At 58.6% G+C, this 25453-nt stretch overlaps 2 protein-coding genes across 2 annotated transcripts; one reads left to right on the top strand and one right to left on the bottom strand.

The window, feature by feature from the left end:
• Positions 1-3253: 3253 nt before the first annotated feature.
• On the top strand, positions 3254-7731 carry LOC104025200 (gamma-secretase subunit Aph-1b). The gene is made up of 7 exons (XM_009490320.2): positions 3254-3366; positions 4553-4723; positions 6200-6273; positions 6443-6565; positions 6902-7029; positions 7298-7421; positions 7662-7731. Exons 1-7 carry the CDS (start codon positions 3254-3256, stop codon positions 7697-7699), a joined length of 771 nt encoding a protein of 256 aa, XP_009488595.2. The 3' UTR covers positions 7700-7731.
• Positions 7732-9549: 1818 nt separating this feature from the next.
• On the bottom strand, positions 9550-25438 carry CA9 (carbonic anhydrase 9). The gene is made up of 12 exons (XM_075727079.1): positions 25318-25438; positions 18136-18165; positions 16700-16870; positions 14364-14506; positions 13488-13580; positions 13130-13196; positions 12648-12805; positions 12364-12505; positions 10212-10235; positions 10004-10030; positions 9768-9861; positions 9550-9613 (listed from the first exon to the last, which is right to left on the bottom strand). The coding sequence occupies exons 1-12, from the start codon at positions 25436-25438 to the stop codon at positions 9550-9552; spliced, it is 1134 nt and encodes a 377-aa protein (XP_075583194.1).
• Positions 25439-25453: the final 15 nt, after the last annotated feature.

Below are 25453 nucleotides of genomic sequence, written 5' to 3' on the forward strand. Positions count from 1 at the left end.
GGATGTCCTCTGCAGCCATGGGGGGCCGGGAGCAATAATGCACATAGTTTGGGCTGCATTCCCTCATCTCCATCACTTCCTTGGGATGCACAGGAAACATCCACGGCTCAAGCTCAGTCCAAACTGACCATCCTCTTCAAGTGCACAGTGACAGACATATGTCACTGGTGTGCCCCCTTCCACAGCCAGCACGTTACCTACTTGGGGAAGCCGCAAGGTCTTTGACCTCTCCATGGAGTCTGCTTCATGGTTCATGTTCATGATGCCATCTGAGCATGCGTACAAGTGTGTGACCATGCATGCACACATTATTATTTATCAGGGTCTTCTCCGGGTCTGTGGTTAGCTGCTTGCCCCGTGTACTAGTTGCATTTTCTACTACCAGTCGCTGAATCCCTGCCTGAGGGACAGCTGTATAAGCTAGCAAATATTAATGTGGTAGGCAACCACTTCCCAAAGCATTCAGGAAGTTTGCTCCTGGCTTGCTGCATTTTCTCCAACGCAAAGAGAAGAGCAGCAGGATGTGCCTCATCGCTGTCACCAAAACGCGCCGGATTCCCTGGGGATGGCCAAAGCCATGATCTAGTCCTGCCCTCTGCTTCAGGCCCCTCTGCGATGTGCACCGAGCCCTGTTGTCCCACGCTACCCGGCGGATATCCCTCTAAAAGCACAGCCTCATGCTGCCAGGAAACATAATTCATGCTGACCCCTTGCTGAGCCGGGCCATTGCCCCAGCAAGCAGCCAGCAGGGATAGCTTTCGTTATCTGCTTTCCTTTATTTGCTGCACCTTTCAGCTCAGGAAAGGAGGGTAGTGAGATTGCATCTCTTTCCTGCCCAGGTGCTGCCGGCCTCCTGCCCTCCCCCTGGCCTGGCAACTCTGGTTTGCGGCTCAGAGACCTTCTCCTACAAGGAAAAGGGCTCCCCTTGCATGGGGTGCTCATTTTCTGGCTGTCCTCCCAGGGTGTGAGATGCTGTGAGCTGCAGCCTCCCGCCCTGGACGTGCTGGAGGGAAGGACAGTGCACGGCTGTCCTGGCCCGACGAGCTGGAGCTGGGCCTGCGCAAGGGCTGGAGCTCCTCCTTGGGTCCGCCTTGCTTTTCCGCAGCACATCAGCTGAGCCATTTCGTTGTTTGGTCAAAGCACGTTCCAGGCAGGGGCTTGTCTGGCTGCAAAAGGAACAAAAGTGTAAAACCACCTCTTTTCCCAGTGCCTGCACCCTGCACTGCAAACAAGCCTGCCCTGCGCTGCTATCAGGGTGCGTCCCCAGCGCCCAGCCTCTGGGCACCCTCCGCCTTCCTGCTGGGACAAAGGGCCCTTTCACACCCTGCGTTTTTCCTCATTAGCTGCTGCTGCCTCCTGGTTCGGACCAATCCATTTAACTTAACCGCTTATACCCCGCTGCAAGGACTTTTTTTTCCTCTGAACTTTCTGTGGTTTGGCAGTGGGATCCTGGCTGCTGTTCCTGGGTGATGGCTCTGCCCCAAAGACAAGCCTATCTTTCATGGTCCAGCAAAGCTTTGCATTTTCTCCATCCTCCCACCCATCTCCTTCCCCCCATGGCCCTGCAGAAAGACGCAGGCCCCGGGAAGCTCTGGGAGGCCAGGCACTGTGGTGCTGCTGGCAGGGGAGCTCGACCTGGAAGCACATCTCCCCAGAAGTGTCACTCAGACGCATGCTGAGGACCGCAGTGCCTGTCCCCTCCTGCCTCCGTCCCCCTGCACCTCTCCCATTGAATTTTAACCTTTGGATTTGTTTATCTTGGTCTGACAGGCCAAAGATCTCCCCAAAGAGATTTCAGCCCTGATGTGGGCTGCCACCCCATTGATAAACCACCACACTAACCCCTGGCAGCCTCTCACTTCAGTTTTCTCATCGCTCTGGTGCCTCATCTCATCTCTGAATCCGTCCTGTTCAGTACCCTTGAACTACATGCTGGAGAGGAAGAATCACACAAAGAGCATCACAGAGACATTTTGATGTGACGTGTTGAGCTGTGCAGAGCTACACACAGACCACTGCCACCCCCCACCAGTCCCTCCCTGCATTTACAGCCTGAGACATTTGGGTGAGGGTATGAAGAGCCATGTTGTCAAACTGTGTGGGTTTTGCAGGGCTCCGGGTGGTTTTGGAACAGGTCAGGCCACCTAAAGCCAAGTGCTGTACAAAGCTCCCAGTCTCCAAATCGGTATTACTGATTTGTCAATCCCAGCAGAGGACAAGGCAGCTGGACAAAAATGTGGACAGCCATAACCACGCAGTGCGGTCTCATTCCTGTACAAGTTACCTACGCCCCATATGCAGCACTTGCTACTGCACCCCACATCGGGGCTGTGCTGCCTGAGCTGTAAGTGTGGAGCAGGCAGTGCAGGAGGAGCGTGTGGCCCCTGCCCCACATGCTCGGGGGCTGCAGGGGGTCTGGGAGCAGCACCGGAGCCCCCCGGCAGCGAGGCAGGCCCATGGCAGGGCGACAGGCAGCTGGGGACCCTTGGGGACAGCCAGCACACCTCACCCAACCCTTGGCACTCCTGGCTGGCCCAGGTCCCGGGGGCAGCGCAGGGCCCCCCCACACCAGGTGGCCCCTGAGAGGGCACCGGTGACGGGGCCAAGCTCCCCTGGGTGCAGGCTGTGTCCCTCCACGACAGGGCCTGCTCCCATCCGTGCAGGCTCTGTCCCGCTGCTGCAGGCCGTACCACCCATGACAGGACCAAGCTGCCGCCGGTGACAGGCCCCCGCCCCGGCACAGGCCATGTCCCCCCGGTGCTGGCTGTGCCCCCGCCACCGGGACGGCTCCCGCCTGCGCATGCCCAAGGCCCCACCGCAGGCCCCTCCGCCATGACAGGCCCCGGCCCCGCCCAGCCCGGATAGGCCCCGCCCCCAGACCAGGCCCCGCCCCACCCGGCTCAGACCCCGCCCATCCCGGCTCAGGCCCCGCCTCCTCCCCGGCCCCGCCCCAACCCGGCTCAGGCCCCGCCCCCGCCCCTGCCGCGCCCCAACCCAGCTCAGACCCGGCTCAGGCCCCGCCCCGGCCCAGGCCCCGCCCCACACGGCTCAGACCTCGCCCATCCCGGCTTAGGCCCCGCCCCCGGACCCGCCCCATTGCGCCGCTTCCGGCGGCGGCGCGCTCAGGCGGCGCGTGACGTCAAGGCGGTCCCGGAAGGGCGGGGAAGGGGGAAGGGGGCGGTGGGGCCGGTCGGGTTCGGTCCGGTCCGGTCCGAGCCTTCGCGTCCCGTCCCCGGTCCCGCCTCCCGCCGCCATGACTCTCGCCGTCTTCTTCGGGTGCACCTTCATCGCCTTCGGGCCGGCGCTCGGCCTCTTCCTCTTCACCATCGCCCGCGACCCGCTGCGCATCATCATCCTCATCGCCGGGTCAGTCCCGCACCGGCACCGGCACCGGGAGGGGCACTGATGCCACCAAGGGCACTGGTGTGGGCGCGGAGGGGGTACTGGTGCTGGTACCGGTACTCGTGTGGCACCAGTGTTGGTGCTGGTACCAGTATGGGCGTGATGGGGCACTGGTACCAGTGCTGGTACTGGTACCACTATGGGCATGACAGGGCCGTTGCTACTGGTTTCAGTACTGGTACCAGTGCCGGTACCAGTATGGGCGTGACGGGGGCACTGGTACCAGTTTCAGTACTGGTACCAGTATGGGTGTGATGGGGCCCTGGTACCAGTTTTGGTACCAGTATGGCCGTGACAGGGACATGACTGGTACTGGCAGAGGCACAGTGCGGGGACTGGTACTGGTGCTGTTGTGGGTGCGACAGGAGGACCAGTACCAGTACTCATACTGGTGCTGTTTCTTGCATGACAGGGGCACCAATATTGTTTCTCTTACTGGCACCACCGTGAGCATGTTAGGGACACCAGTACTCATACTGGTGGTTGTGGTCGTGACAGGAGTGCCAGTACTGGTGCTCGTACCCTTGTGAGTGTGGTAGGGCCACCAGTATCCATACTTGTACTGGTACCATTGTGGGCGTGACAGGGGCACCAGTACTGGTACTTGTACTAGTGCCATTCTTTGCACAGCGGGGCACCAGTATGGGTATTGTACTGGTACCATTGTGGTCACCGCATGGCGTGGGCATGGTGGGGAGGATGCTGGTATCAGTAATGGCATGGGATCGGTGGAGCACTGGTACCAGTGCTGGTGCAGGATCAGTAGTGGTTCTGGTGCATGTGTGCAGCAGGGGCACTGGTACCAGTACCACTGTGGGGTCAGTGGAGTGTGGTACTGGAACTGGTACCGGTGTGGATATGAGCCTGGTACTGGTGTGGGCACAACAGGGGCACTGGTGCCAGTTCTGGTTACCAGCAGAGGAGGAGTGCAGGCACAGCAGCGGTACCAGTACAGGCACCACCTGCCCAGCACTGGTACCAGAACGGCGCTGGTACTGGTAGGAGAGTGGGCAAGGCTGGGGCACAGCTGCCAGCGCCAGTAGCAACACAGAGTGGTGCAGGCATAGTGCCGATGGGCACGGGCATGGCACTGGTACTGGCATTGGTCCCGGCAAGGCACTGGTGCCAGCAGGTGCACTCTCTCTTGCAGGGCTTTCTTCTGGTTGGTGTCGCTGCTGCTCTCCTCCCTCATCTGGTTTATCGCAGTTAAAGCCAGTGACCCCCGGGATGAGCCGTTGCAGAAGGGGCTCTTGATATTTGGGGTGATGTTCTCTGTGCTGCTGCAGGAGGCCTTCCGCTTCCTCTACTACAAGCTCCTCAGGTAAGGGCATCTCCCACCCTGCTCGGCGCTGCTGGATGGTCCCCTGTTCTCCTCACCGTGGTGGGTGCCAGATTTTGGCTGGGAGCTCCTGGGCTAGGGGGGATGCCAAGCATGGCACCAAGTCACCTCAGTCCTTGCTGGGAGGGCGTGGGTGGTACCTGTGTTGTCATGTTGACCTCAAGTGGGTCTCAGGTGGTGGAGCAGAGCAACCCTAAAGTCTGGAGGACCCAGGGCTGAGGTGGCTGGTAGCATCTCCCTGAATTGAGACAGGTAGGCTGTGGATTTGGGCTGCTGCAGGATGTGTCCCGTCCTCTCTGCCCTGGAGACTAGCACCAGCAGTGCTTCTGCAGCTTGAGGGGACACCAGGCACTGGGAAATGCCTGCTTTGCTGCGTGGGGAGCAGAGAAGGGTTAGGGATCTGCCCTCGCCTCCTGGCAAGTCTTGTTCCTTTCTTAGGGATGGTTTTGTGTGAGCAGGGACAGCCCGAAGGTGCTTGTCGGGGCCTGTGGGGCAGCACATCGCCCCCGCCCCGTGCTTGGTGCCCTGGCCAGCCCGGGGCAAAGTCTCAGCGTAGCCTCAGCGCGGGGGCTTGTGCCACCTGCCGGGTGAGTACGTGCTGCACCCTGTCCTGTGTTCGGACAGTCAGATGGACATGGTGCTGGGGTTGGACAGGCAGACAAGGGGAGGCGATGCTGGGGTTGGCATCCCTCATAAACCCCGGTCTTCCCGTCTGGCTGGGCACTGACAAGGGGCTGAGGTTAGGCTGGGGGGGCTGGGTGCGCAGGCTCGCACCAGTCCCTGTGGCAGGGCGCTGCTGGAGGCGGGCAGGCAGAAGGTAGCAGAGCTCCATGGAGCAGCCTCTAACGCAAACCACTGCATTTCATTTGCCCTGCGGATCTCTGGTTGCAAGCGCTGCTGTCCTTCCCAGGCTGAGGAGCTGTCTGGCATCCTCCTCACCTGCCACACCTCTAGCTGATAACAATTATGAAGCCCACCTCTCCCAGTTTCTCTCCCCAAAGAATTTTTCTGGCTCTCTGAGCTCTTCCCTGCACCCCCTCCATTTTTTTTCAACATCTTCTAAGAGTATAAATGCGGAGATTGGGTAGACCCTCCCGGCGCACACCTCCCACGCCTGCACTGGGGCTGCTTTCCACGCGGGGGTGCTGCTTGCTTTGCACTTGATGTCCTGCTCGCCCAGCCCTGCTCTGCGGGGCTGGCTGACACTCCTATTCCTTTGTGGAAAGTCTTTCTATGTGGCTTTGTGTGGTTTTCACATGCGTGGTTTGTCTGGTGGTTCAGGGCAATCACGTTGCTGCTGTCTGTAGTGGGTGTTGCAGCTTGGTGATGGGGAGGTTACCCAGGAGGGTGGGATGGTGCAGAGTGAGACTCCAGTCCCATCTGCTCCATCCTGGTGCTGCACCATGCCTCGGGAGGTGGCCGGGCTGTGCCAGGCTCCAGCATACTCTCACCCCACAGGAAGGCCATCGAGGGGCTGGTGGCCCTCAGCGAGGACGGCTGCTCCCCCATTTCCATCCAGCAAATGGCATATGGTGAGTGCTGCGCAGAGCGGGGCACCCTGATCACGGTGCCAGGGGCGAGCCTGGGCAGGACTGGGCATGGTGCTGGGGGAAGAAAGGAGGTTTCTCACGCCGAAACTGGCTGTGGGGTGCCTGGGGTGGCCCTGGGAGGCTCGGCCTGACGGTGTCTTTGTCCCGGCAGTGGCTGGCGTGGGCTTTGGGCTCATGAGCGGTGCTTTCTCCATGATCAATCTCCTGGCAGACGCGTTAGGGCCTGGCACTGTGGGCATCCATGGGGACTCGCAGCTCTACTTCCTGACCTCAGGTGAGCAACCGGCACCATTCGCTCATGTTTCTGCCCCACCACAGAGGTGGCACATCCGGGGGGGCTTGAGTCTCCCCTCCATGCTGCACCCTCTACTCATCTGAGCCCCTTACAGTCCCCTGTCAGGTGTCTCTGTGCGAAACACTTCCTTCTGTCCCCTGCGACCCTCCCTGCTCCTCTCCCCCTTCCCTCCCACATTCAGAATCTGCTCCAGCACCTCTTAGTCCGGCCCAGCAGTGCCCCTGCTGCACTTTCCTGGCTCCTCTCCATCGCTCCCCGAGCCTGCAGGTCAGGGCAGGTGGTTCCCTGGTGACACCCCTCTGCCGCTCCCTGCAGCTTTTATGACCATGGTGCTGATTTTCCTTCACACCTTCTGGGGGATCCTCTTCTTTCACGGCTGTGAGCATCGGCGCTGGTGGGAGATCGTGGTGGTCGTTGTCATGCACCTCGCTGTTTCAGGATCGGTGAGTAGCTGGGAGCAGAGCTCTGCACTGGGATCTATATTTGGGGACGGCTGTGGTGCGTGCTGGTTCCCATGCTGGGGGGGGAACAGCCTTCAGCACTAGCAAAGCAGTTGGGTCTGGGGGACGTGCAGCTGGCCCTTCACAAACCAAATCCTGGAGCTGGTGTCCCCTGTCCCACTCCGCTCGTCAAGGTGGTGATGCTGCCACCCATCCTGTCCCTGTTCTCTTCTGCCTGCTCACCCCTTTCCTTTCCCACCTCTCTCCCCAGACATTTTTCAACCCCCTGTACGTGGGCAGCCTGGTGCCTTCCTACGTGCTGATGGCTGCTGCCGCTGTCTGGGCTTACCTACTCTCAGGGGGATCTGCCCAGAACCTGCGGCGCTTCCTGCTCTGTAAGTCCTGCTCCATAAAGGGGGTGGGGGACCCTATGGGTCCCTCTGGGTACCAGAACCGGCACTGGGATGGGGAGAGGGTGTCCCCAGGGCTGGAACAAGGGTGTCGTCTCCTTGGCTGCCAGACTGGAGGAGAAGATGGGTGTTGGGACCGTGGTTGGGTTGTTGCCTCTCCTGGGGGAAGTGGATGGGATAAGGAGTCTGGGGAAAACTGACCCCCTCTCTTCTTGGTTTCTGCAGGTCTACGGAGCGGAGCCAGCCCCCAGCCAGGATCCTGAGGCCCTGCAGGATGTTCCTGTCCCCAGCCACCCCTGCCTTCCCCTCCATCCTGGTGGCAAGAGCGGCCGTCACCTTCTCTGCAGTACCTTTTCTCCTGGACTGGGGGACCCTGGCCAGTCCCGGCAGGGCAGGCGCTGGGGGTCCGCCTGTGGCAGCCAGCCGACTTGTGGCTGGGGCTGGCTCGCTCCAACGCCCCTTTGGGAACCCCCAGAGAACAGCACAGTTTTGGGGGACCTGGCTTTGCTGGCCCCGCCACGAGCAGAGCCCCAGTTAGCCTGCCTGGGAAGGATGCTACCTTGGATCGCCGGACGCCTGAGCCCAAAGAAACCCATTGCTTCTCCCCCCGCCACAGAAGATGTGCCATCCCCTGTGCTGCGGCGGGGGGGCCCCGCATCGCCTCCTCACTGTGTGGAGGAAGCAGCTTTGCAAAGCGCTGCCGCGCGCTGGGTTGGGGCTGACCGCTGTGGTGCTACTTTCTCCGCCTCTTTGCCCAGCCTCGCTGCCCTGGGAGCCGCAGCCCTGGCACTGCACTGCAGTAGCTGCAGTGAGATGGCATCCTGGTGCAGGGAGGACAGTGCTGGGGGAACCTGGGGGGACTGACAGCACCCAGGATGGGAAGAAGACGGTACCCAAAGGCCCCAGCAGACATGGAGGGTGGTGGAGGGCTCAGGAGGAGATGCAGCCCCACAGCTGGTGCCGGCATAGCTTGGGAAGGGGGTTCAGGGTGCCATTCCAGTGGATCATTGCCCTCTCCTGCCCTTGGAAGGGGATTTTCAGGCAGACACTAGCCGTGATGCTGTACCACAGGGCTGGGAGGGAGAAGCTGCCATCGGGCTCAGGGCTGAGAAGGCAGATTTATCCACAGTGGGCTTTTATACCAATAAAAAGAAGTATCACAGACAAGTGGGGCTGTGTGTGGCCAGCGGCGCTGCCCTTGTGGGGAGGGCGCGAGCACCCTGCAGCGGTGGTGGCAGTGGTTTGTGCTGGTGCAACGGCCGGGGAAGGGTCGGGCAGTTGCAGACCCCAGTTACCTGGAGGTCTTGCTCCTGCTCTGTCCATCCTAACAGGGGCTGCACTCTGGTTTTACTGCTTTGGAGTGGAGGCTGCTGAGAGTTGGAGACCTGCAGGTTCCTCCCCTCTCCCAGACCTGGCCTGTTTCTCTTGGTTTTGGTGTGGCTGTAGAGCTCCCTGGGGCTTGGCTCCAGCTGCACTAGAGCCACCAGGAAAGGTGGGAGGCAGCCGTGGATCTGGGACCGCTCCAGCTATGGTAGAGCTGGAGGGGAGCTGGGTTGGGGCTGGCTAGTGAGGAAGCGGTGGCTTTGCCACCTTCAGCTCTGCCTTTCTCTGCTGTACCAAGCCATGGCTATGTTTTTGCAACGTTTTGCACAAATAAGAGGAGGAAGAAGTCCCAGAGCGATGAAGGGCAGGGCAGGGCTGGGCTGGGCTGGGCTGTGCAAGGAGCCCTGTGCTGCTTGCTCTGGAGCTCTGCCCAGGGCACAGAGGGCGATGCTGTCCTTGCTGGTCAGGAAGGGCTCCTTGCGTGCCCCTCTCCACTGTGGGTCCAGCCCCACCGGTGCCTTTTCCTGGCTCGTAGCTTCACACAAGGACAACTAGGAGGGCTGGCACCGTGGGAAGCTTTTACTTTTTTTTTTAAATATATTTTTACCTTTTTTATAACAAAAATACCTGCTGGGGCCAGATGCTGCCCCAGGCAAACAGTCTGTGTGGGCAGCCCATGCAGCCAAGGGATGCTGGAGTGCTGGCCCTCCCTTGGCCCGGGGTGGGAGTGAGGGGAGGTGGGGTGGCAGGCTGAACTGGTGCGGCTGCGACTGCTGCAGAGGCGCATGGCTCATGCAGTGGCCTCGGTGGTGGCTGCCGTGTAGATGACCTTGGATTTGGTTGGTGAGTCCAGCCTGGTGGGGGAAGAAGGAGGGGAGTGTTAGAGCAGGCAGGGGGACCCTGGTGACCCGTCTTGCTGCCCGAGAGACCACCCTGAACCTCCCTTCTCATGCCCCAGACCTGTGCTACCCCTGGGGTCCCCTCTTCCTGCAGCTCGCCGTGGCTCACCGTGTGTTCTGGCTGCGGTGCTTGCAGATGTACAGCATGAAGGCCAGCGCCGTGACGGCAAAGAGCACCCCGAAGAGCACAGCCAGCACATCCCCTGCAAGCCAAGCACAGGCACATTACCCGAGGGGTGGTCCCCTGCGGCTACTGGCCGAGGTAGACGGGGCAAGGCTGGAGCAGGCCGATAGCCCAAAGGCAGAAGGGACATGAAGGCAGCAGCCTCGGCTGAGCACGCTTACCTGCATGAAATGAAGAGCTGGAGTGTTCTTCTGCAAAGGAGACAAAGATGAGACGATGAGAGCCAGCTGCACGGATGCTAGGGCAGCCCTGCAAACCCACCGTGGCTGCCTGCCCCACCTGCTCAGCACGTGGCTGCCAGGACCTCCCTTCCCAGGCAGGTACACCCCCCAGCCACCTTCCCCTCCTCCAGGCCAGCCCTTCACGTACCTGCTGCTGCTGAGCCATCGCTATCTGGAAGAGAGACAGCACAGTCAAGGGGTTGCCCGAGGTGTTTGGGAAGCATCAAGCCTGCAGGGCTTCAGGCCATGCTGCCAAAGCAGGGCTGCCTGCGAGACTCCCCGTCACCCATGAGCAGGCAGGAGAGAGCTGCCTGCCGGATCCCCAGCAGCTTGCAGCATCGTGCTGCAGGAAGCCCAGCCCTGACACCCTGCCAGAAGCATCAGGGGTGGTGGGGGAAAGGATCCCTGAACCACAGCCCACAGAAAAGTCTCGCTGAGCCCAGCCAAAAACTCCCATATTGCTGCTGCCACCACTTGGGAAGCAGGCAGGGTGCTGAGCACTGCAGCAGCCCATGACTGCACCCAACCCCGCAGGAGACCCCAGAGAGAGGCATGGGGCGAGCTCAGCAGGCAGCAACCATGGGGAGAGTTGCCTGCAGTGCGATGGTGAGCAGCTCCGTGGGAGAAAGCAGCTGGCCATTGCCAGCAAGGCACCCCGCATGGGGATCGCTCGGTGGCCGTACATGCTGGGCGGGAGCTGTGCCGGGCAAATATTTACCCGGTGTGACAGCATGGCTTTTAAACAGCTGCATTATCATCTGTACACGGCTCGGTATCGTGCGCAGAGTGGCACTATCTGCAGGCCATATCCAGCTGCGCGGTCACTGTGGGGAAGCCATCGCCTTCGCCCAGCAGCCGGGGGCAGGAGTGGCTCTCCTGAACTAGGGGTGACTCGGGAAAGATCAACAAGCGTGGGCGCAGGAGGTGCAGCTGCAAGCGAAGCGAGACATGACCCCACAGCACTCCCATCTCGGTGCTCAGCAGCCCCAGGGCTAAAGCAGGCAGTTAGCAGTACTGAGGTGGGGAGAAAACCCCAACCATCCTGCGCACACAAGGTGGGGGACCAGTAACCTCATCCGGGAGTACTGGGACAGTGTCCTGGCACTCCAGGAACAAGGGCTTCATAGCTTTGTTGAAATGTGGTTGTTGGATAGAAAAAGTGAAAGAAAAGAAAAATAGGTGAGCTGGGCAACTCCCCCCAGCCTCGGTGGCTGGAGGCTTTGGCTTCTGCAAGAAAGTGGTAAAAGAAAGGCTTGGAGGTAAATGGAAAATATGATAAAGTATCTAACAGGTTTACCAAAGATAGAGCATGCCAGCCTAACCCGATATCCTTCTTTGATAAGTGGTATTCTAGACAAAGAAAACGCGGTAGATTTTATCTCTCCCAACTTCAGTGAAGCATTTGATGCAGTGCCACATGGGAAAGTGCTAGCCAGGCTGAAGACCATGGTGATTAAAAGCCTGCAGCCGTTAGCAAGCTGGCTGCAGGTGGGACGGTGAAGGGAAGTGCCTTGCACCATGATGTGTGGTTACTGAGGCATTGCCCAAGGGCCTGGGACCAAGCCTGTGTGCTGTTTCTATTAGTCACCTTGACACAAGGTGTAGGAAATGCCATCAAAACAGAAAAGGAACAGGATGCTGGACAGAAAAACCCCAGTGATCTCAGAGAGCAGCAACGGGCAAGAATTCGGTGATGCAGAATGATAGTCACACCTGAGGATTAACAAGAATTTCTACTCGTCGCTGGAAACCACCAAAGCAAGAAAGGCCTTCGAGGATGAACTGAAGATGGGCAGACAGGGATGCCTCAGGCAGGGGACCGTGTGCCCGGCCAGAACGGCTGCGTGGCCCCGCTGGCAGAGCACAGCCTTCAGGAGGAGTCCCCTGCACTGCCCTTCCCGCAGGGTGTGGTGGTGGGGTGCTCGCTGCAAGCCTGCACCTCTGCAGCTCCTTCTGAATTTCGCTATGGCGTTTGGGGATGGAGCAGCTAGCTGGGATATTAGGACCTGGCTGTTTGCCCTTGACCACACATACCCTAGTCCTGCTCCTGTTATCTCTGCAAGATCAAGGATAGAATAGTTCCTAGAAACCCATCTTCCCCAGGCAGGGTGAGAGAAGCACAGAAATGGGGGAGAGCAGGACTCCAAGACCAGTGCTGCCGTAAGTCACCTGCCAGGCAGGGCTAACCCATACAAATGCTGCATTTCTGTAAGGGATGCAAAGCCTTGACTCCTGCTCCTCGCCCCATCTCTGCATCCCTGCAGCTGGGTGCAGCCTGAGCACACTCACGCACTCCTTACCAGAAGACAGCTGCTTCACTGAAAAGAGGGTGGTTTGGAAACTCGCCAGCACCCGTCGCCCATGCAGGTCCTGCACCATCCGGTAATTGTTCTGCAGAGGTTTGCTGTCATCGTTTGTCAGGCTTGTCACCAGCATTGACATCTGGAAGGAGAATGGCGTGAGCAGAGCAGGGTGCATCCTGCCTTCAGGAGCCAGGCGAGCCCCAGGGGATTGGCACCCACGGTGCACGCTTGCAGGGAGAGGCTGGGCAAGAGCCGGTTTGGAGCTCATTGCCCTGACGGACCTGGTTATAAGAGAGCAGGATGGTCTGGTTGAAGACTGTCCACTTCACCGTCTGGTAGCAGGGAGGGGTGGTCAGAGAGCCGTTGTAGTGGAAGTAGAGTTTCAAGTTAGCAGGCAGCAGACCTGCAATATTGAATCCGGGCACCGAGACTTCCTTGCCTGGGAGAAGAAACACCATGGGAGTGAGACCAGGGCAAACCCTTGGAGGACAACAGGCAGGACCAGCATGGAGCTCATGGGTGGCCTGGCACTGCGTGTGCCAGGGTCCACACTGCTGCCACTGGTGCACTGGAGAAAGCGGTGGGTTTGCCCTGGAGGCAGGGGAAAGCATGTGTGAGCAGAGGGCACCTTGGAGAGCTGGTTTTGTACAAGCTGTGCAATGCTCCCCTTCTCCCATACATAAGGCAAACACTCTGCCGTGCAGCGTGTTTCTCTGCTGGGCTGCAGCCCCTGAGACAAATACTAGGTGGGACAGAGCCTTACCTTCTTGTCGAATTTTGTACAGATGCTGAAGTATTTCCTGATAGTATGGGTTCTCCATTGGCCCAACCTGCAAAACAGACGCTCCACAGTGATGACAAGGACAGGGTCTGAATGGAGACTGGCCGGTGATGGCAGTGCTAGCAGGGAGGTATCACTCCCTGTGAGAGGCACCCCATCCCGGTGACCCCTTCCTCCTATCAGGGCTGCTCTGCCCTCTGGAATGCCCCCTCTCTCCCCTTCTGCCCAGGAGCATTTGCAACTTTGCCAGTCCCCAGAACTGTGCCTGACTCTGCCCACCCCAGTCCCACCTCCCCCTGCTCCTACCCCTTCTCGCCCAGGGCTGATCTACGGGACTCACCTCCAGGAAGGCTCCCAGAACGGCCAGGCCATCTGGCTGGACCATTGCCTTCTGAACATTGTCATACTTGGTGTTGTAGTGGACCACGTGGATCTGGAAGGGAAACGTGCAATCCTGATGCAGGATGGGCACCTCCGGGAGGTGCTCACCCCTCCCATGGCTCCAGCCTGCCAGAGCAAGGGCTGGGAGAGACATGCACCCGTGATGAGCACCCCTCCTAGGAGGGGAATGTGCTGGTGGCACTGAGAAAATGTGCTGCTGCAAAGTGGCGTGCATGAAGGTCTGCCTGCTGTCAGGGACAGCAAACCAGCACTCTGCCCTAGATACCAGGGGGTCATACTGCAGAGCCAGGCTCAGTTTGAGGACAGCAGCTAGAGGAGGAGGGATAAAACCGGATAGGAGCTGGCAGAGCAGGAGGACAGTGTGTACAGAGTAAACAGTCCCTGCAGCTCCCAAAGCAGGCTGCTCACAGCCACCCAGAGAGCTGGCTCCCCCAACCCTGGGGACTGACACAGCTCCTGCCCCATCAGCCCAGGACCAGGCTGCAGCACGGGGACAGGCTGCAGCATGGGGACAGGCTGCAGTGCTCACACGCAGCCAGCCCCAGCCCACCTGCGGGCAGAGCGTCCTGGAGCCTGGTCTCTTCCTCGCCTCTGCACCGCAGGCTGCAGCGTGAGTCTGGCTCAGCAGCAAAGCCTGGCCTCCTACACTGAACGCTGCTGCTGCAGAGCTGCCTGGGGAGCAGGGATCCTGGCCAGGCGTTACAGCATTCAGCCATGACAACCAGGGCTGTGGGCCAGGAGCAAGACAGCACTCCAGCACCTTCCCTGCCCAGCAGCGGGAGAGGAGGAATCCACCACCACGAGGGCTCCTTACCTCCGCAGGAAAGCGGTGCCCGTTGACGGTGTGCTCCGAGCCAGGTCCCAACGGGGAGCCCCAGTGCAGGTGCAGCTGCACGGCTCGGTACTGCTGGGCATAGCCGCCAGTGATGGCCAGTGAATTGGGCAGCTCAAGGACAACTGCAGAGGCAGAAGGAAGAGGTTGGTCAGTAAAACACAAAGCCCAGTCCATCCCACAGGTATGCAGAGATGTCTCAAGGGAGAGAGTCACCCTGGGCTTGTGGACATTGTTCACAACAAACAAACTTGCTTTCTCTCTTTCATGACGCTATGGGCAAGTCAATACCCAGAGCTGTGCCATCGCGGCAGGGTTCAACTTCAAGTTGTAGGACGCCCCAGTAAATACATCAGCTTCAAAAATAGCTGCTATGAAAATGCTGGAAAGTGAAGAGCCCCTCTGCAGAGACTCCCAGGGGCCAGCTCCAAGCCAAATGTTACCCAACAATTTATTCAGTGAGAATAATATTAAGAGACTGTGGACAAAATTAACGGATAAAGATATTGGCAGAGCGGTGAATACCTACAAGAGCAGGGCAGTGGGACAGAGAGAGCTGCAGCGCTTGGCAAGCTGTGACCTTTCAGATAAAGCAGCCTGTGAGTGTCTGACAGCACTGGAGCTGGTGGCACAGAAGCATTAAACCTTTTGAAAGCATTTAGAGCTAAAATTGTGCTTCTTTGGGTATGGTAAATACATAATTGGTTTTGCCTTTTACTTCAATGTGGTTTAGCCAGCTATCTTGGACTCATGCAGCAGTGTGGCAAATCTAAAAGCTGAGTTACCTGGACACACGGTGAAAATATCAGGAGCATCCCTGGACCCTGAGAAAGGCTGTCCTATCCTTCTAAGCACCTTTTCCTCATTTTTAATATCAACTCTTTTCCTTCCTCCTTCTTTATAGGTGAAGTGTCCCTTAGTCACATCACGGAGCTAGGGCACGCATTCGGGATTAACAGGGCTGTGATGAGTCATTTGTCCTCTCCCATGTTGCCTGCCACTGGGTTCAGAGACACAAAACTCAGATATGGGGAGACTGCTCCCTCCCTGGGAATTTATCTGCTTTTACATTTCTTTTGTATATCTAAATTTGCATTCCTTCTACTAGCTACCTGAGTCATTTTCAGGCCCTTGAAAAGGCTTATACAGCATATACACTTTGTATTACAAAAAGGAGTAACTGTACAAATATCTTACTGGACTTGCAACTTTTTATTTATTTATGGCTTTTCATAAAGCAGACCGGCAGTTGCCAGAATAAAAAAAGGCATCTTACAAGCATGTGAGAAACTACCCCCCTCCCACCCCCCGAATGAAAATGCTCTGACTGCTTTTCTAAACACCAAGCAACACCAGATGCCAGGGTGTCTAAAATAGCAACTACTGAGCTCAACTAGTTTAACTCTGCAGGCATGCTAGGGCAGGAGGCCATAATATAAAGCTCTGTGCATGCACTGCGCAGTTGATCTGACCATGCACTGCGAGTCCAACCTGTTGAGTTTGCTGTACACACAGGTCAGGTCCATCTCGCTAACTACCTGGGCAAGGAGGTGCCTTATCACACCGTCAGCAAGTCTTTAAGTCCCTTTCTGCGCCACCTTTTCTTAGCTTGGGGACTGGCAGACACCAGTGTGCACAAAACACTCGGCTTACTCCCAGAAAAGGCTGGTAGCAACAGGACCCACCATCCCCAGCTGTGGGGTGAACTGAGCGGGAAGGAGATGTGTTTTTCCTCCATATCTGGCATGGTGAGATTGATACTAAAATAATGTGAATAAGTTGTGTCCAGGCTTTCCAAAAAACATTCTAAAATTGCAGAAGGGAAAAAAAACCACCTATGAAAATTTCTTAAGATCTTGAGATAGCATCCTGAAGTACAGACTTAAAGAAGTTGGCCAATGTTGTGTCCTAAAAGACCAAGCCTTTAAAGGCTAAGTCCTATCAGAGACTGACTAGTCCTTTGAAAGTGAAATGCAGGGGAGGAACCAGTGGCTGCAAACCTGCATCAGAAATACCAGGGATGCTTTTTTAAAGGAAACATGGGTTTTAACAAATTCCTGGAGACAGCTCCCAAAGGCAGTGAGTGGTGAGTTCTCCATCTCCTGGTTTCTCCCCTCCAGCCAGGAAAGCACATGGACCTGTAAAGGCTCAACAGCCCGATGCTTTTCTTTTGGCCTTGAAGGCAACATGACTGCATCCTGCAAGAGAATCCACTTCCCAGAGTCCAGGGGAAGGGTGTCAGAGAAGCCCGGTCCTGCCAGGAGAGGCCAAGCAACCCCTGCTTGTGCTCCAGACTCTGCCTGTGCCTTTGCACCCACCTGTGTGCCCGTTGTTCCTCAGCTTGAGCTTCTCGTTGGCGGGCAGGCTGTAGCCAGAGATCTGGATTGGCCGCAGCTGGGGGCTGAAGATGGTCTTGGCAGTGTCAATGTTGATGGGCGACTGCATGGTGCCCGCGCAGTCCTTGTAGTCCACACCCCAGTGCTCCCGGTCTGGTACAAGGAGGAAAGGAGGGAGTGCCAGTGAGACCACCTGGGCAAGGAGCCCACCGGGAAGGAGGTTTGGTGGGTGGTGGGGAAGGGGACAGGCACTGGCTGGGGAATAAGCCATGCATGTAAGGTTAGTTTCCATCAAGTTAGCTCTGTGCCACCATGTGACTGCATGCAGCTGTATCAGGAAAGGTCTCACAGTGTGGTGAGCTGCCAGGAAAGTCTATTTTTGAGGTGTTTGGGAAGAGCGCGAGAAGGTCATTTATAAGGGGACTTGCCCAGCAAAGGACCTGCTGCTCTGCAGCTCATCACATGCTTGCTGCCTTGCACAGCCTGGCCTCTGGCAGGTGTCGACCCACCAGTGAGCCCGCGCTACTACTCGAGCAAGGTACCACGGTGCCGCTGGGATCACGTGAGCCCACAGCCACAGGTCTGATGGGTTCCTGGCTGTTAACTGCATCGGTACAGCCCTGCAAAGGGTCAGCTCACATGGCTGGGGTGGCTGCTTAAACCATCACCTGTCCCCAGTGCCATAGCTGGGATAGGCACAGCTGATGGCTCAGAAACCTCCCCTTGCACTGCAGGGGGCTGCTTCTAGCATGTCTTGGGCCAGTGCAAACCCAGTCTCGTCCCTAGCCCAGCCCCTCACAGGACCCCTGTAAAGATGGAGCTGGGCATTAGCAGGTCCAAGGCAGTCCCTGGTCCCAAGCACAGCGATGGTGCTGGGGCCTGGCCCACCACCGCAGCGGGAAGGGGTGTGTTTGTGCTGGCACTGCAGTGATGCCCATCATGGGTGCTGTGGAGAAGCCCCCCAAACTAGGATGGGAGGGGAGGGCCAGGCAGGATGGGGAGGGAGGATGACAGAGGACAGAGGTGAGGACACAGGCTAATCCCTGAACCGGTCAAAGTCCCAGCATGAGCGTTAAGTCCAGCCTGGGGAGCCCAGGCTGCTTCCCCGCTTGGCACAGGATCAGAGGAGTTCCCATTCAGGGAGGAGCCTTGCCCTGAGGGGCATCCCCCCACACCCAAGGGGCTGAGGAAATCCTCGATGGATGAGCCGCTGCTTCCTGCTCAAATCAGAGCAACTCCCAGCTCTTCAGCCCATCTGTGCCCAGGTTCGGGCACCACTGAAGCGTCAGGGTCAGGCAGGAGGGAAGGGTGAGGCGTGGAGCGTGCACAGGAGCCCTGTAATCATTAACCACGGATGGCTCAGGCCCAGGGTCTGCTGGGTGGTAGAAAAAAAGCAGGAGTAACTGCAGGGTATTTACCTTCATAGCTCCAGTGACTGTGACCAGGACCTTGAAAAAAAAGAGAAAAAACCCACATGAATGGAAGGGAAAGGTTGGCAGCAAACACACCTCTGCCAGGCAGCACTCCCAGCCAGGAGGTCTCTGGATTCCCACTGACTTCAATCCCCCTCCCTGCCTTTGTTTTCCCACTCCTCCCCCTGCGAGGGGGATTCTCCCAGAGGGCACTGCCTCCTCCAAGCAGGGACAGGTCTCCTGCAGTTGTCAGCCAGAGGGAAAACCCCAGGGCTTGATGCTTTGTTATCATCCTATAATGGAAAAATCAGAGGTACTGGCTTCCATCACTGAGCAGCTGTACCAGCACTCTTGCAGCTACTCTGAAGCAGCCAAAACCTCCCACTGTCCCAAGACAAAGCACTTAATGAGGCAGGTGTGCAGCCTCCCTGCTCAGGGTCTGTAAGCAAGAGCAGCTGGGGATCCCCTGGGACTCACAGCAGAGGAAGCAAACGAGCACCAAACCTTTGTCTTCCTTGTCAGCAAGTGCCCCTACCATGGGGCCAGACTGCCACAGGAAAATGTGCCAGACCAAACACCCACCTCCGGTCTTGGCAGCCCCCTACCCCAACTCACCCGACCACCCAAATTCCCACGCAGAGCTGTATAAGTGTCCTACCACGCATGAACCCTTTCCCTAGGAAAAGCAGGAGGGAGGATGGGGGGAGCCTGTGCCAGGACCTCTGCACGTCCTGTGTCACCCATGGGGCACACAGTGGCCACAGCAGGGCAGCGTGTGCCCTAGTGTGCCCTGAGCCTCCCACAGCTGGGGGTGTCCCCAGTGTGCAGTTCTAGAGCCCTCCTGGGACAGGTCCTGAGGGTATGACAGTGCTCCATACACTAGCCCTCGCACCATAACTCTCCTTCAGAGCTGCCAGCAAAGCCTGGGCTCCTGGCATGTCACTGGAGGTAGCCTTAGAGGTGCCCCAGAGCCTTGTCTCAGATGCCCCCGACCAAACACCTTGGCTATCACCAGCCCTTCTGCATGCAACCAGCTCCAGGCAAAGAGATGCGGGGCTTGGATTTGCCCCAAGCAGACAAAAGTGGGCCATAAGAATTATGTCCCTGCCCTGACTGGCACAACAGGTAATTCATGGGCTCCTCCTCTGACTTGTCCTTAACAGCATACTCATCATTGCAGGCAGACTGTTGGCACATCCCAGCCCACGAGGGCAGGAGCAGAGGGTGCCAGGTTGGGACAGGCTTGGGGTGAAGGGGTGCGTGCACCCAGCAGCAAGGGGCAGCATCTACACCCACGTGCATCAGCTCCCCAGAGTGCAAGGACATGGAAAAGAATTTAGCAGGTGCAGCCCAGCCCCGGTCCCTTGGTGGGGCCAAATGCCTGCCAGCCTGGCCAGGACGCAGGAGGGGCTCAGCAGGTGCTGCTCCAGTCCCCATCCCTGCCGCTGACAACAGCTATCGACAGCCACTTGCTATTAATAGGAGCAGATTCCAGCTTAGGGGTGAGAAAGGAAGATGCACACTTTCCCAGGCCCAGATGTCCTATGCAAGGCCCCAAGCCCAGCGGGATCCTGCCCTCTTCTCAGCGAGGATCCAGGCATGGGCGCTGCTGGGAGCCTTTGGTGCAGCTGCTGCCCTAGAAAGCAGATGGTCATGGCAAAGCCAGGCTGGGAAGGGCTGGAGGGTGCTTAGGGGCACCAGGAGTTGGAGAGACAAGAACAGCCCTCTGTGAGGCTCCCTCCAGCATTGCTGATGGCTCTGCAGTGCTTCTGATGCTCAGGAGCAATGCTCAGGGGTCATTTGCCCAGGCACGAGGTACTCCCAAAGGCATATGAAGAAGTGGCAGCAAGCAGGGGGCTGTGCAAGCCACGGCTGCTTGCGTCAGGCAGGAACGCATGTGCCCTGGGACAGGCTGCAGTGCACTTTCCATGTCTGCTTGCATGGCACTGCCCTGAGATGCACCCAGCTGTGCTGCAGCAAGCTGAGATTCATCCTGACCACCTTGCTCACACAAAGGTTACTCGCCTGCTGGACGCTGATTATGCTCCAAAATCCAGAGTACACCGACTCTCCTCTGGAAACACCACGTATCTTCCCCCACCTTGTCCCCACTCTCCTGCCCCACCTGGCACTATCTGCACGAGGTGGTCATGGCTTGCACACAAGAGCCACATTTGATGCTTCCTAGGCAGGATCCCCCTCCTGCAGCACGAAGGTGCCTATCAGCATTGGGGAGCCCCCTGAGGGGCACTCGCATTGGGGCAGTCCCGGCACAGGTAAGGCACAGCAACCTGGGGCTGGCACGCAGCGCCTTGGCTCACTGCACATGCCTCAACCGGCATGGCCCGCCCCGGCGCCCCGCTTTCAGCTCACCTCCAGGGACTCTGCCTTGACAGAAAGCAGCTCAAACATCATATAGTAGATTGAGCAATAGCACCATGCTGGCACCTGCCCTGCTGTGTCAGCACCATGCCACCCACCCCAGGCTCGCATGTCCCCCTGTGCCCATCTGTTCCCACAGCCGAGAGGGCTCTGGACCCTCCTCACAGCCTCCCGTCAGCTCAGCTCAGCAGCTTTGAGCACCCCAAAGGCTGCAGCTGCACCCAGGAGTCAGTCTGATCCATCCCAACACAACAGACTTCCCCGGGGGTCTCTTGGCATGAGCGCCAAGAGGACCCACGAGCACTTATCCACACACTGAAGCCACCCAAGTGTGTTTCCCCATCCCATGGATCTGGGTGCAGCTATGGCACAGCCAGGCCACCCACTCAGGGAGGCATCTCACAAGCCCAGCTGTGCAGGGTTGGGCCCCTTTGGCACATGCACCGAGCACTGCAAGAGAGCATCGAGGCAAGCCCAACCTGGGCACTGGGTCGGGCTCTTGGCACCTGCCCTGGCCTCAGTGTGGCTTGGAGGAGCCCTGCAATACTCCGAGCCCTTCCACATAGAGGCATTCGGAATTTTGCAGCCCTTTGCTATGAACATTAACCCACTGCCCTGCCCAAATGTTGATTTGCATAATTTCACCCTGCCTCCCACACTCCCCGCCGGAGCATGTCTTCTTCCTTGGAAAGCTGCGTCGTGCCAGGTCTCCTTTCTGCTGAACTGCTGCCACTCACCACAACAGACGTCGCTGCACCTCGGCAGTGGGTGCTGCAGCTCTTTGCCTGCCCTGCCCTACCCTACCTCTGAGCACCCACAGCCCCAGCAGGGACCGCAAAGCACTCCCAAAAAATGTGGGGGAAACAACCTTGCTTCTGCGATGAGCACACTGGGAGATAACATGCAAGAAGAGGACTCCTTGCAGGGGTCCCAGCAGGAAAATGTAGGAGGGTACCAACAGGAACTGCCTGCCCTTGCAGGCAAGAAAGCCTCTGTGCTCAGCCACGCAGAGCCCCTCTGTTCCAGCTGAGCACTACACACCATCCCCCTTCCCCCAGCAGCCTGCAATCCAGCCGAGTTTCCCCCTTTCACTCGCTCCCTCCTTTGGCTTTCTCCCTGTTGCTCGCTCCCTCTCGGCCCTCCCATTTTGGGATACTGGTGCTGCCGCAAGTGCCAGCTCCCTTCCCTCCTTGACATCCAACACCATCCGACAACACTTTCCTGCCGAGTTCAAGCAGACGCTGCCATTACCAGCGTGCTGCTCGGCATGTCCTGCAGCCCAGGAGGAAGGGTAGGAGCAGCTTTCGGCAGGGTGAGGAGCCAGCACAACCGTGGGCCGCTGCTAATCCCATGCAGGAAAGGCACTGATGCAGCAGGCTGCTCCCGGAGGACCTCACTGTGGGGACATCAGGGATGGACCAGGCACCCAAGGGACTCAGGATCATTTGCACAGAGCAAGAAGCACCCCTCGGCAGAGCCAGGCAGTAAGGAGGGAGACCAGAGGGTCTCCCCTATATGTCCGCCCCCTCCATCCTCAGCTTTTCACATTTTAGGGCGTACACAGCCTGAAGCTGCTGCAGGACACCTGACAACACTGAAACACATGTGCCATTCACAGCATAGATGCTACCTGGCAGCAAGGTGGCCATTGGTGCTGCCTGCTCACCTTGAACTCCAGCAGAAGTTCGACGGCTTGTGTGTGGCAGGCGGGGCAGCAGGCTCACTTCTAGCTTGGACATCCTGCTCTCTTATCAGCTGGGCACACGATGCCCTGTGCTCAGCCACAAGGAGCACTGGGATCCTGCCAGAGCCTCCTCTCCCTGCTGGGACCCAGCCCTGGGCCAGACCCAGGTCAAAGCCCTGTGGGATGAGGCCAGTTCGCAGGGGATGCCAGGGCAGGACCACCTTGCTGTGTCCCTGAGGAAGAAGCTCCTGTCTGCAGATCAGTCCCAGGCTGTGGGGTGACCAGTGGAGCTCATGGCCCAGAGAAGAGGGAAAGTGGGTGTTATTTCTGATGCTCAGTGAACCAGGAGGTACCAGGACACAGAGATGCACATAGTGCAGGTCCCAAAGCAGGGACTGGGCACAGCAGCCAGGACCCAGCCTACAAAACACATCCAAGCACCATGTCCCTTGAAAGCAATAACCTGATCACAGTACCCAGGCTGTGCCAGTAGTCTCAGGCTGCTGACAGCCAGCTCCCCAGGCCAGTCTGTGGCAAGCATGGCCCAGGCAGGGAGTCTGGGCAGCAGGGGCACAACCTGAGCATCCTTCTGCCAAACCCCACAGGGAGCCTCTCTAAGGGAGGGCTGTGCCACCCCAGCCCTACTTCCGCCAGCACAGCCCTGGTTTCTCCATCCAGACACACACCCCGTGCAACACCCATGTCCTTTCAGCCCAGCACACCACCCTGTGCCACTGCCCATGGGGGCACTGATCCCTCCCCAGCCGAGCTGCATTAAAGCCCCTTTGTGTTTATAAACTCTGACCCACTGCAAGCCTTTGGGATCAGCCTTTAATCTGCCACTGGTAGCACAGGTCACTGCAGGGTTTGTTCTTTGTGCTCCTGCGGGAGGACTGCCTAGGCTGCGGGGCCCAAGATTGCGCCAGCTCAGCCCCAGAGGGGCAAGGGTTTGGCTGGAGGAAGGCATAGGGCAGGCTTTACTCCAGGGCACATTTCTGCTCCCCATGGACCCAATTGCCCCAGCAAGTACCAGGGGAAAGAGGACAATCTCAGAGCACTGCAGAGAAAGGGCCATCCCAGCAGAAGGGATAAAAATGGGGAAATCCCAGGGCAGATCAGTGCTGCAAGCTGGGGAATAAGATGAATAAGGGGTATTAAGCAAGAAAAGTGGGCTCAGCTGGATGAAAAGGGCATCAGGGAATGAGCAAGAAGTGGACACAGAGCAGGACAGGTCTGAACAGGAGAGAGAGGAAACAGGCTGCAGTGGGAAAGGGAGTTACAGGTGTCTTTGGGAAACAGTAACACAGGACTTGGGTCTCTGGGAAAGCCAGAGGTCCTCACAGAAGCAACCCCATGGCAAAGCCTGGGTGACACCCCCCTGGCTTGTGCTGAGTGCCCAGGGCTGGGTGGCCACCAGCCCTACGTCATACACAAGCCTCGAGGAAGAGGGAGCCAGCACATCGCCCGGCAGCGGTGCCGAGACACACAGCTTCTAGTGCTGGCAGGAGCCTTGGTGGGTCCCAGCCAAGACCTGCTCCCTCACAGGACTCCAGACAGATCTTCAGCCTCTAACACCGGTACAGCGTGGGCCAGGCTGCCCGTTCCCTACCTACCTCCCATCCCTCACCTCCTTTTCCGATCTCCATCCCAATCTCGCCACCCACCCATCCCGAAACCCACGCAGTCCCCAGCCGCTTGCTGCCAGCGCACCACGCTGGTATGCTGAACACCTGACGCTCTCCCACCCTGTGGCCTGGGTTACTTCACCTCTGTGGCAAGGACCATCTGCGTCCGCATCTCTGTCCAGTGCTCAGCCCGGCAAGAGCAGCTCTGGTAAGAAATGCTATTCATTGCAATAACAAAAGCAGCTCCTGGCACCAAACAATTGCTGGTCCATATCACAGGGCAGCTGTCCTGGCACAGGCCAGCACAACTCCTTACCAGAGGCAAAACCAAGGACACGCTATGAGGCTGAGCCCAGGAAACAAACCTGCGGGCAAAGCTGGGACAAGGAATGTAGCCAGGGACAGGAACGTTCCAGTGCAGCACTCAGCCCCACGCGAGCAAATGCATGGCTCTGCCCCAAAATCCCTGCCAAGTGCTGGCAGCGCCACAGTCCCCAGTCAGAAAAGGGACCAAGACCAAAGACCCAGGACTTTTCCCCCCGAAACACTGACCCTGAAATCTGAAAGCCCACCCATGCCGCCAGCAAGACAGCTCTCAGGGTGGTGGGGGGCTACACAACACCACGCAGCCCTGAGTTTGAGCACATCCTCCATTCCCCATCGTCAGCCATGGGGCAGACCTCCCCCCTCAACTCCACAGTGGGGCCAGACCCCATCCTTGCCGGGCTGTGGGGGGACAACGTGGATGCAGGGCCAGGCACAGCAGAGCCTGCTGGGGAGAGGCCATGCTGCAGGACAAAGGGGACCGGCTGCCATCCCACCACGCCGGGGTCCGGGTCTGGACCCTCCGGCCGGTCCCGACAAGGCACTGCTTGCTACACAGCCCCGGCTACCCCCATACCAGCAACGGCGAACCCCATAATCTGATGTAAAAGGGACTCGGTGGGTGAAAAGGGCTGCACACAAGGCAGGGGCCCCCGGCCCCTGGGCAGGGGTCGGGCCGCGCAGGAGTTGGCGGGAGCAGGGACAAAGGCAGGGACGTGCTTGAGGGGGGTGCAGCTCTCGCAGCTGGGAAACGCAACGCCCCATAGGGACACCCCACAGTGGGGCACACCTGGGCCCCTAACAAGTGAGCAGCAGGAGGTACAGCAGCCCCCCCAAACCAAGCAAGGGGAGAGCTCCCCAGCATTGGGGACCCCCCAAAAGCATTAGGCATCCCAAATCCAGCACCCCATATATTAGGGTGCCCCATGCATCAAGGATTCCAAAATCAGCAAGGAGGGGAACACCGTGCATGAGAGCACCACATTCATCAGGGACCCTAAACTCAGTATTGGGGTGCTCCATGCATTAGGGTGCCCCGTGCACAGGGGACCCCAAACCCAGCAGCGGGGTGCACCACGCATCAGGGTGCCCCGTGCACAGGGGACCCCAAACCCAGCAGCGGGGTGCGCCACGCATCGGGGCGCCCCGCGGACGGGGGACCCCCCCGCTCACCTTTCTCCCGGGAGTGCGGGGAATCCTCGTCGCCGTGCTCCTGGTCGTGCTCGCTGTCGGCGCCGGCGCGGCCCAGGGCGGCCAGGAGCAGGAGGGAGAACCGCAGCGCGGCGCGGCTCATCGCCAGCGAGTGCGG

This window comes from Pelecanus crispus, chromosome Z (assembly GCF_030463565.1).
Source record: "Pelecanus crispus isolate bPelCri1 chromosome Z, bPelCri1.pri, whole genome shotgun sequence".
Taxonomy (NCBI): domain Eukaryota; kingdom Metazoa; phylum Chordata; class Aves; order Pelecaniformes; family Pelecanidae; genus Pelecanus; species Pelecanus crispus.

What these genes read in the sequence shown, in the direction of transcription:
- CA9 (XM_075727079.1), bottom strand. Translation starts at nt 25,438, where the DNA reads ATGAGCCGCGCCGCGCTGCGGTTCTCCCTCCTGCTCCTGGCCGCCCTG. An exon ending in GAGGAACAACGGGCACACAG is followed by an intron (nt 14,507 to 16,699) that starts GTGGGTGCAAAG and finishes CTGCCTCTGCAG; the next exon opens with TTGTCCTTGAGCTGCCCAAT. An exon ending in GGCACCGCTTTCCTGCGGAG is followed by an intron (nt 13,581 to 14,363) that starts GTAAGGAGCCCT and finishes TTTCCCTTCCAG; the next exon opens with ATCCACGTGGTCCACTACAA.
- LOC104025200 (XM_009490320.2), top strand. Translation starts at nt 3,254, where the DNA reads ATGACTCTCGCCGTCTTCTTCGGGTGCACCTTCATCGCCTTCGGGCCG. An exon ending in ATCATCATCCTCATCGCCGG is followed by an intron (nt 3,367 to 4,552) that starts GTCAGTCCCGCA and finishes TCTCTCTTGCAG; the next exon opens with GGCTTTCTTCTGGTTGGTGT. An exon ending in CCTGCGGCGCTTCCTGCTCT is followed by an intron (nt 7,422 to 7,661) that starts GTAAGTCCTGCT and finishes TGGTTTCTGCAG; the next exon opens with GTCTACGGAGCGGAGCCAGC.